This window comes from Parambassis ranga, chromosome 9 (genome assembly GCF_900634625.1).
Source record: "Parambassis ranga chromosome 9, fParRan2.1, whole genome shotgun sequence".
In the NCBI taxonomy this organism is placed as follows: domain Eukaryota; kingdom Metazoa; phylum Chordata; class Actinopteri; family Ambassidae; genus Parambassis; species Parambassis ranga.
In genome coordinates this window covers 4,212,426-4,223,350 of record NC_041030.1, presented here as the reverse complement: position 1 = coordinate 4,223,350, position 10,925 = coordinate 4,212,426, and the positions used below count along the sequence as shown (strand labels likewise).

The 10,925-nt window shown below is 42.5% G+C and overlaps 1 protein-coding gene across 1 annotated transcript; it reads right to left on the bottom strand.

Annotated features, from left to right (window-relative positions):
- Positions 1-1,042: 1,042 nt before the first annotated feature.
- ift81 (intraflagellar transport 81 homolog) lies at positions 1,043-10,871 on the bottom strand. Its single transcript, XM_028413857.1, has 19 exons — positions 10,473-10,871; positions 10,275-10,378; positions 10,011-10,191; positions 9,835-9,924; positions 9,670-9,735; positions 9,273-9,380; positions 8,930-9,014; positions 8,428-8,591; positions 8,228-8,323; positions 7,592-7,738; positions 4,859-5,008; positions 4,032-4,160; positions 3,255-3,344; positions 2,525-2,611; positions 2,366-2,437; positions 2,071-2,156; positions 1,791-1,836; positions 1,220-1,482; positions 1,043-1,061 (listed from the first exon to the last, which is right to left on the bottom strand). Exons 1-19 carry the CDS (start codon positions 10,614-10,616, stop codon positions 1,043-1,045), a joined length of 2,127 nt encoding a protein of 708 aa, XP_028269658.1. The 5' UTR covers positions 10,617-10,871.
- Between the last annotated feature and the right edge of the window lie 54 nt (positions 10,872-10,925).

Genomic DNA, 10,925 nt, shown 5'->3' with positions numbered 1-10,925 from the left:
ATATGCTCTATCCAAAACAGTGGACGTCCCACTGAATTCCAAAATTGGAATCACAATCCCTGTTCAAGGTCATGGCTGGAGTTGCCAGAAATAGTTGACTGTGGCCACATCCCAAGTGCACCACTTTGTATGCTGTTATCTTTGGACACTTTGACTCAAAGTGTATTCCTAAAGATGTGTCAGAAAGGGTCCTCCCATGGGCCAGAGAAGTGAAAACCCTTATCCCACAACAAGTCCTGATGTGTTCTTTAAGATGTGGTTCCACAAAGTATCTTAAACTGTGTCATCGCCAACCGTTAGTGCTCTGGTTCTCACACAAGATAAGACCGGTGAGAGAAACTCAACAGCCAGTACCCAATGAACAGTGTACATATAACAACTACCCTGTAAAGTTGTGCAACAGAAATGTATAAATGTATATATAGCTGAACTTGCTGCAAGGCAGGGATGTCCAAACTACGGCCCGTGGGCCAACTGCGGCCACAATTGGCCAGCGAGGCTGCAGGGTGCAAAACACCTGTTCAGCACTTAAACACAATTCACCACGAGACCTCCCCGTGCAGCAATGAGCGTCCCTCTCTGGGGAACGTGCTGAAGCACTGGGGGGCTCAAGGAGCGCAGGGGTGGGCAGGGAGAGGGACGCTTATTGCTCACTGCTGCACGGCCCGCCCTGGCCTCGAGCCTTTTTACCGGCGGCTGGATAAAAGCAACTCTCCAGAAACGCGAACATCTGTAAACCATGAGTTTGTGTCATGTGAGCGGACTGTCTGTGATAAGCTGTGGGGTGTTGCTGGTGCAGCAGAGCAGTCCGTCTTTACTTGTTAGCGTTCTCTGCTGTTAAACTGTCAGCTGTACAGAGTCTTCTCTCAAAAAGACTCTGTCATTCAGTACGCATCTGTCGTAAGGCACGTTTTTACGTCTACAAGACCCTTTGAGATCAGCACTAAATGACTCCCACCTGGTCTACCTGACATTTTACTGATGTCTGCTGCTCCTAAACCAGACCTGCCACATAGGATCAGATCTCACCTTCACAGTAGAGTCAGTAACTTGATGTTGCTCTGTTATCACAACCACACAGTTTCTGAATGTTTTAAATTCAGATAACATGTTCTGATCTGTTCATCTGAATGCTAAATTTTGTTTGCTGTGTGAAATGAAATATATTACAAAACAGCATACACATTTTTTTATTGTTTAAAATAATGTCAGCGGGGACTGTTGGCCCTCGGAGACATTTGCATTATCAAATCTGGCCCTCCCCGAGAAATGTTTGGACACCCCTGCTGTAAGGGGACTGTCCAGCACCAGCCTATCATTGCCTTCTTCCTGGATGACCTGACCGATCGACACCTGGCTCTGTGCCTTTACAAAGCACTGTCTCCTGCACTCCATCAGCTGCTCCAGGTCACGCCACAACTTCACCTGCTCCATGTTGGCGCCATGGCTTTCCCTCACCATCTTCTGCTCTTCGCGTAACTTCTGGAGTCCACAAAAGCAAGTGAGAGTGAGTGAGCACTGAGAAAAATAGCCACAACAACTCGATAAACTCTGATCTATTTGGTAACTAAGACAGTAAAATACAATATTTGTACTGTATGAATCTGGTGAATGTTTAGAGTGAGTGATGTAATAAATACAATAAAAGTTCAGTAATATCTCCCTCTGTCCTGCTCTGTAAGACTACAGTAAATGTCTGTCTTCAGACTGTGTTCTTGACAGAGTTAAGAAATATTTCCAAGTATCGACCGACTGGAACTGCAAGCTCAGCACTTGGACTCCTTTCTTACCTTTCCAAGCAACTCCTGCTCTGAAATGTTCTTCAGGTATACTTCTCTGCAAAGAAGAATGCAGAGAACACACGTCACTTCTCAAGAGGATCTCACCTTTCTAAATAAAGGTGTGGCAGCATATCTCAGAGGGTGTGGTATCTGAAAACTATCCCTGTGCTGTACGACTAATTAAAGTGGCAGCAGATGAAATGACTGTGTTGTAATAACACCTTCCTGAGGTTAAAAAAGGAGGGACTCATGTTGCGAGCAGCTGGCTGACCGGGCTCAGCAGGCTCACCTGATGGCCTTCTTCCTCTCTTGTGGATCAGAGGACACGTAGGCCTTTATCTCTTCAGCCGCCCGCTGCATTTGCATCTCAATGATCTGCAGAGGACAGAGATGCAGAGTTTATTGTCACAGGGCGTGTTTGCTAAATGATGCATTATAATTCATCCACTCCTGCACCCCTGTAGGTGGCAAGTCACTGCTCTGAGTATAAATTCTAATTTTACCTCATTTGGCTCAAAGTAATAATCAGGGGTAATTCACCCACTATGGTTAAGAAGCTTTTTCCACTTCAGGCAGCTACTTGCCTTAGACATGGAGTTGATATAATGATAACGGTTTTCCTTCTGTGCTGTGTCTCCTCTCATCGCTCTCACCTCCTTTGAATCAAAAACAAGAATGTAAGGCACAAGAATACACTGCACAAACATACCAATATGTTTTCTAATGTAGAGTCAGAACTATACCTGCTCCAGTTTTGATCTATTGCTCTCCAAACCTGCAGCACAACTTTCATACTGTGCCTTCTTCTCCTCATACTCTTGGCTGATCTCCTGTTATGGGAGCATCACACACAGAAAAAGCAGAGACAAACCTATTACTACACAGTATGACGCAGAAGACGACATAGAATATGCCATTTCCAACACTCAGCACCGTTTTATGTCAACATAAGGCCACAGCTGGCAGTTCAGCAGTTCACCTTACAACACAGTCTATTTATGTCTTCCTGTTGCAGCTCTTCATTAGCAGAAATTACCCAGTTAGATGGAAGAGCAATTCTGGGAACACGTGTAGGAAAATGTAATCCTCCAGCTCCAGCTCTTTGATGTGTGGGGCTTTCCCATAGCACTTTTTATTTTTGGACTATGTAAATGATTCTTAATGGACCTTGTCCATGATGGTTTATAGTGTTAGGATCCTACCATTAGTTTTTATATTTAAAACAGATACAGTTCATATAAATAAATGACATCATTTCCACATCATTAGTTACCAATGGTTCCTGTCATTAACATTCTGGGGTGAAAAAAATTCTGCCAAAAATGGCGTCTCGGCTAATTGTGTGTGAGCGTATGACTATTATTATATATATATAATTATATTTTGTCACTGAAGGTCTACATTGAAATGTGGTCAGGTGGTTGGTGCGAGGATTCTTTGAAAGTGAGGTTTTCTAATGTGGACGAGTCTTACCTGGCAGCGCTGTCTCAGGGACTTCAGTTCTTTTATCATCGGTGCTAGAGCTGACTTCTTCTCCACTATCATTGAGTTTAACCTCTTCACCTGTAGACAAGCCAAATCTTTACAGAATGAAATGTCTTCAGGGGAAATAACAGTTAATATGACCATGACTAATGACTCCCTAAGATGATGAGGTTAGGCAGCAGTTTCATTAACAAACAGGTGTATGGAGTATGAGGAGCACCTATAGCCAGGATGCAGTTTGCTAAATGTACCAGCTGCCATACTTGATCACCAAACTCACTACAGTTTGGAGCACAGCCTAATCAGCTGGAACCGCTTTCCTCTGGGCCTTGATACAAAAGGATGACAGGGTAATAAATAAGGTGGGAGCTGTGAGCCAAGCTTGGATAATGGTAAGTGTTCATGTTGTATTTGTTCATTACTGATACGAAGAGAGTATAATGTGAACAAGCAAAAAGCTACAAATCAAACGTGTAGGTGTAATTAAATCCTGCACATCCACACAGGTAGAATTATGTTGGAGACCTCAAATGCCAAATAGTGATGCTGTCACAGAATAACAGCCATTCAGCAGATCGTTGGGCATGTCAAAGCAAGAGAAGAAAGTCCTGTTTTTGTACGTACATGTTGTGACATATCAAAATGTCTGTGAGGTAATGAAATGATTTTACATTCCCAAATTAGCACTCTTCCCAGGACCTTACAGCTCTTCACTGTAAAAAGAAAACAGTGTGGATTCTATATAAGACCTATGTTCATACACACCATTTCTGACATGCCATCCAGAGTACGACCCTTCTTCTCATCCAGCTCGCTCTTGATGGCAGACACCCTCTCCAGTTCCTCTTGAGTGTCACTGTAGCCAGAAATGCCTTTTGCTGCTTCTACAGTTTGCTTAAAAAACATCAGACAGTCATATTTTCATATGTAGTCTACTTATTATTATTCCCAATGTCATATCCTTGGACTAAACCCGTCATCCAAATTATACATCACCATGAACAACCAATCTGTTCAGTGCACTGTTGAGCATCAACATTTAAGTTCTCTGTATTTAAACATGTTTTCAGAGATACCACAAGATAGCACCCTGTTGTACACGATGCTGCCTATGGAAACCACTCTGCCACTCTGCCAATTCAGCATGTGATCACAAGGAAAAGCTTAATTGCTTTGATAAATCCTTGTGTGGGATGCAGACAGTGGAGGAGCAGCAGATGCAGCCATCAGAAATAGCAGCTGAGCCTGCGTCAGACAGCCTATCAACAAGTCAGGTGCTGGGACCGCACAGAGGTGTGAAGCCGTTTCCAGGAAGCTCCAATGTTAACAGAGACTGTGTGAATGGGGAGATCAGGTGAAAACAGCACATTTGGAATGGCAGGACAGGTTCGGGGAAGGGGGTAGGGCAGATACAGTTTGCACACTACAGGGCAGAGAGGCAGTGACAGCAGTGATAGAAAGACGGTGAGAATCCTAGAAGGTTACTTTAAGGACATTTAGCTGATCAAGAAACTATAGAACTGTAAATGATTTCAAAACACCTAACATGAAGGCCCATACAGTCGTTACTCTGTAAATAAATGAAGAGTTACCAGTTTCTGTTGGACGTTCTCATGTCTCTCTCTGAGATTCTCCTCTGTCCGCTGCAGCACTCCGTATTCTGCCTTATGCTCAGCAAGTTCTTGGCGTTTCTTCTTGTATACTGTTCCCTTGCTGCGCAATTTCACCAGCAAACGCTTTAGCTTTAAAGAGCAAAGAAACAGAATTTAACAGTTGTTAACACTGACACTTAAGGCATTTAAACCTGCATCAACTGATTATTCACATATTTATCATTTACTTGTAAGCGCAATAGTGACACTCCATATATTAATTTGGCTTCCAGCAGCTTCTTTGCTAGATTTTGTTCATTGGCTAGCTGCTTACTTTGTCTGATATTGTGTTTGGGACAGGTACAGAGGTTCTAATAGCACAGGGGTGTGCTGCCACAAAAGCAGAAACAAGCAAATGAAAGTTGCTAAAATGCTCTGTAAAGGTGAGGGAACTGCAAAAGCAGGTACAATGTGTACAAGCTCATTCCAATAAGCTGCTCGTTCCACATATATGTAGTTATTTGATGCACTTTGATTCTAAAAACTATTGATCACAGCAGCTGTGAATGCAATCAAAGAGGTATAAATACAGTTTCAATCTGATGACATGGTGTCCAGCACAGCTGAGATACTAAGAAAGGCCATGGGAGAAGACAATGAATGAGCCAGGGGAGGGAAGGGATTAGAACAGCAGTTACTGCAGCACGGCTTGGGGAGGGAGATCTGAAATGGTCACTCAATCCTTTCAGATTCACAGCCAGCAATGTGCAGCAGCACACAACAGCTTCATCTGACAGAATAACTGCTTTAAGTGGATGTTCAGTCACTCCCCACCCAAAGTGTCTGCCGGGACACGTTGAAACTCCTCCACAGTAAAGAGCAGCTATAAATGAACATGGACACAGGAGAACAGCCCCAGAAATCACTGAATGTGCTTCATGTCCTTTGGGAATCCAAGAAGCCTGATGTGTGTGTGTCCGTAGGTGGGGATGTGTGTGCGTGTACATTTATTCTTTGTGTATTTTAAGACATCAAGGGCAGACATGACAGAGAGAGGAATTAGCACAGCAGAATAATACTGCATAATGTTCCTGACATTGTGTCCTCAAAACAACTGCTGTTAAACCGGACAGCAGCTCTCATACACACATGCACGCAGCACATTCACACAATTTTAGAAGCAGAAATTGTTCAGGATATAATCTTCTACAGCATGAAAGCCACGCAATTTCAAGAAAAAAAAAGAGTGATTGTTAGATTTGAGATGGCCTCTCTGAAGTAGGACTAAATTTAACCCATGTGATGAAGCTGGTTGATAAAACGGCTTCATGTTACTGGCCAACCAATGACAAGCAGATGCAGTCATCCCTCTCAGAGAGTCTGTGCAGTTGGTGGGTGGCATGCGATGACACATAATCGTCAGAATGGAAAATACCTCTGATAAAGTGATCATCTCCACCGTGGCCGATAGCCCAAAACTACGAGGGAGTCTGATAAGCTGTGTTTGACAAAACATTTTCCATTAACTTCATTCATGTACAGTCTCAAGGGGCTCTTTGTCTCTACAAACAGCCCCCTCTCATCATTTCAGTCAGACTTAAATAGTTAATAATTAATTGTAACATACTGGCTTAGCTGATGTAAGACACAGACAGAAGTTGTAATACATGTGAGCTTCTGTGGTATTCTAGCACTTAAATCTATTTCCCACAGCATCTGATAAATATTTCTTACTGTCAGGATGATTTTTGCTTCTTCTACTCTACTGCATGGCTCAAATGATTGTTTTCTTTTCTCTTCCTGAAAAGAATAAACATGCTGGAAGTCATTTCCACTGATATTTCTCTTCCTCTATCATTGCCAGAAACCTGCTGCGAAAATTACTCAGTTCCTTTTCAGTTTCAATTTTGTGCCCTGAAACAACCCAGATATTCTAAAAAAATGACTTTAAGGATTGGCCTAGTGTGTTCAGTCACTATGTTCAGTGTTCCCATCACAACCACACAAAAACACACACATACCCTCCACAGGGATTGACAACAGCCACACAAAGAGGGGTTAAATCTGCAGCAATTTCAGCAAGCATCCCAGCGCTCACCTCATAGATGTAAACACACGTCAAACAACCATGCTATAAAAATTCTAATCCACACAGTGGTCACAGCACAACCGCCATTCAGCTCCGCTGTACTCAACTATATAACTTAATGTGTGCTAAAGGAGAAGAAATTGCTCATTTTTTGTACTTTTCTCTATTAATTGTGAGGTTTTACTCTAATGCCATGAGAAGAATATCCTCATCATGGCCTCTACATTTTTTTTTCTGCCTCATTTCAACCTCAGATGTCCAGCTGACTTAAAGTAAGAGATGGATTACACTACAGATTAGGGAAATAGCCAGCTTTCAGGAAGTTTGTCCAGTACAGTTCCTTGTTCTGGATATTCTCTCTTTTGTGTTCTATTTCTGGCTCTGCATGGGAATGTGGGAGAGAGTAGGGAAAGGGGATAAGTAACATTAGACAGTGAGCCTGTCTGTGTTTGGATAAGAACAGAAATAGCCTCTTGTGTTTTCTGTGGTTTGCAAATCTTCTAGTATGTACTTAGACACAGCTGGAACTTCTGAATGTGATCTTAGCCATTAACTCTGACAAGATGATTCAGAGAAGTTCAGAACTGACAAATATTAGGGGGCTGGAATACTTTGTGGTTGTGAAGATAAGAGCAACGGTGTACCTCATCACTACGGATGACCTCTTCTCCATCAGAGGACCGTGCCTGGCTGGTCCTCTGTCTCAGCTCCCTGTCTGCAGCTGCCAGCTCCTCCCTCACTTCCTGGAGCTCCTCTGCCTTTGACTCCTTCTTTCGAATAACGATGGACACCTACATGTCATGTCACATTAGATATACAAACATGAGGGAAGAGTTACTGTTAGACTGAACACAGCTGTGCAAAGTAAACTGATATTAAATATCGTCTGAATCAAAAGACAAGAACAAAGACAGTAACAACTGTGCAGAATAAGCAACATGCGACATGAAAACACAGTGAGACGACACGTCAGTAAATTAGGAGACACCTAGTGTTCTTCTGCATTCTTGCAATCCTTGTAATTAGGGAGAGTGTAGACTAGTGTCACAACATGGATGTCCTATTTCAAGGGCTCAGTTAAATGTCTGTTGGTATTGAAGCTTTCAACAAGCTTCTCCTCTCTAGATCAACATATTCCAGAATTCATTTTGTGTCCACAACACAATATAGTAGGCTCTACAAACTCTAACGGCTTGAGAATAAACGTCTAAATGTAGAATTCTTTTAAAAAAAAAAGAAGAATTTGCAGAGAATGCATTTTATTTTAAAAAAGTCAGCACCTGTTGCCTGTAAAGAGTCATTTTATCATCCATGGGGTCGTTCTTCATCATTTTCTTCTCAATCAGCTGATTTATATCAAAATGAGCTTCTTTAATCTGTGAAAGTGGGAATTAAAAACTGTTAGATTTTACACCACATCAGAATGTGTCAGTATATGAAGGTGCTTGAACATGACACCACATCCTGTCCTAGCCCTGACCTTGTCCTCCAGCTCTTGTATGTCGGCCTGGCCCATGGCAGGCTCCGACGCCACCTTCTGCAGGCACAGCACTGTGCGCCTCACGGCCTCCAGCTCTTTGGGGAGTTTCTCAGAGAGCATGTATGAGGTGATCTTAGTATCCTCTTCAAGCCTCTTCATTGAGCCTAAACATTGAGAAGGCTTTTCATTTATTCAGTAGCACTTTGAGGCTAATGTGTTTCAGACATTCAGTGTCTTTGATTACAGGAAAAACATCAAAAACATGACGATGTTATGTTACATAACATGCAATAAATAACATAAAAATTAGAACAAAAGGAGACAGTTTCAACATCAGATAAGCTCTATTATAGCACTTCAAAGATCTGTATAATTAGAGAGTCTCAACAGATGAAAGCCTGTTAACTAAGAGACCCCCCACCCCCCAACCCCTACTTTCATGATCTACCATGCCCTTGAACTTCCCATCCAGCTGTGTCCTGCTCTGGGCAGGGGTACTCACTCTCTGGACTGGCATCTGCTGCTGCCTGTCGCGAATCCTTCAACTGCTGCTGCGATCTCAGCAGCCTCTGCTCAGCCTGAAACAGCTGAACACGCAGAAACAGTTACGATTACAGGCAGCGTGATATAGTTAATGATATTAAACACAACAACTGTTTTTATACTGATTCCTTCCTGTTTTCTGTGTTGATATGTCAATTGTTTGGTCTATAGAATGTGAGCAAATCAGTGACCTTTTTTTTTTTGCTTTAACAGAGAAAGTATTCAAAGGTTTAGAATGCATGTTTCTTTTGAATTAAAGGCGGCACAGTCATTAATAACCACAAGTAATTACAAGCATTTACTTGATTCTTCTGTTCTTGCTTCTGGAGAGTCAGCGATTCCTTACTTTCCTTCCCCACTCGCAGCTGCCTGGACATTTCCAACTTACGAGGGTTGGACTCTGCCTCCGTCTAGTGGATGAAAAAGTTAAGCTGATGATGGTGTCAAGGGCAGGCGATCATAGAGTTGGAAATAACTGAGTACCTCTGACAGAGTCAGGTTTCACCTTTGACAGGTCCCATAAGTAAGACCTATTAAATTATCACCTCATTACTAAAGCATGTCGAGACAGCTTTGCAGCCTGTCCGAGCCCTGTCAGGCCTATTAGAGGAGCTGATAATGTATGTCTGAGGTCCTATTTTAATTCCTCAGTGAATCCTAAAGCCTTCCAAACATTACAGGAGCAGCTCTGTGCCTTACCCTCTTCTTCATCCTCTCTATATGTTTGATGATTTGGTCTTTCTCCTCATCCATTGCAGTAATGTCCTGTTGAGGAAAGGAGGGATTACTTTAAGAATAAGAATGTGCCTTAAAATGTTTTTTGACATATCATGACATCAGTCAGAACTAACATAGTAGTTTTACCTTTCTAATTTCTGCTGTGGAGGAGCCTGAATTCCTCAGCTGCCCACACTCCTTGTGATTTGTCTTAAATCTGTCCGTCAGCTCTTCATACTGTGAACATGCAACATTATTCATTTTAAGGTAATTACCAGTTTCAAGTACTCAGAAATGAGATGATTATATGAGGTGATTGAAACCTGGTGATAGGTGTCGTTGATTATATCATCCTGCAAAAACTCTGTGGGAACCTCAAGCATCATTAGAAAACGGGCCAGGTAAGCCCTCTTCTTCAGCTCGGGGACTCTCTGCAGCAACCAGTGGAGGATTGGGTAAATCACAGGTTTGCTGCCAGTCACCAGACCTTGTCTGAAGTTACTCCTGAAAGATGAAATGTGGAAATAACAGATGATGAAAGCTGGCAGTCAAAGGAGAGGGAAAGGTCAGACAGTGGCAGTACTCACACATCAGAGAGGTTACCAGGGGGTTTATATTTCAGGATCCCCAGCAGGGTGAATATTCTCTTAACAGTCTGCTCAGGCATTTCTTCACGGATATCTATGGCTTGCTAAACAGAAGAATAGCAATGAAAGGCGTTACTTATCGCAGCACACCACAATGAGACAAAAAATCGATGTAAACGCTGACACGATAGCACTAACCTTTGGGTCTATTTCAGCTAGTACATCGTTTAAAATCTGCAACAGCTGTATCGGCTCCAAGGAGTCAAACGTGATGAGGTTAAAATTTTTCTTGAACGGGTCCTTGTTGAACTGTTCAACAATGACTTTCAGCTGTTTATTCATCTTGGGAAAATTTGTTTGCTGTCACGGCTATACGTACTCTGGTGTATTAGCACACGTTAGCATAAAAACCTTTCTCTGGTCGAAAAAATTAACCTAGCTTGCCAACACGAAAACAAACCCCCCTGAATGTTAGTTAGCTGTGTTACAAAAGCAAAATTTACAGATGAGAACAATACATTCCCAACATGTCAGTAATTCATCTCACTAAATCTCTAGCTAGCTAGTTAGCATGCAAAAACGCAGTGTTGTTGTCATAGCCCCATAGAAACCCCGGCGGCGCAGATTGGTTGCTAACAGGAAGTAGCTCGG

Bases quoted from the DNA above. Each gene is read 5' to 3' on its own strand.
- ift81 (XM_028413857.1), bottom strand. From the start codon at position 10,616: ATGAATAAACAGCTGAAAGTCATTGTTGAACAGTTCAACAAGGACCCG. The intron at 9,736-9,834 runs GTAAAACTACTA...TTTCCTCAACAG, and splicing joins CCACAGCAGAAATTAGAAAG to GACATTACTGCAATGGATGA. The intron at 8,592-8,929 runs GTGAGTACCCCT...CTCAATGTTTAG, and splicing joins AGCAGATGCCAGTCCAGAGA to GCTCAATGAAGAGGCTTGAA.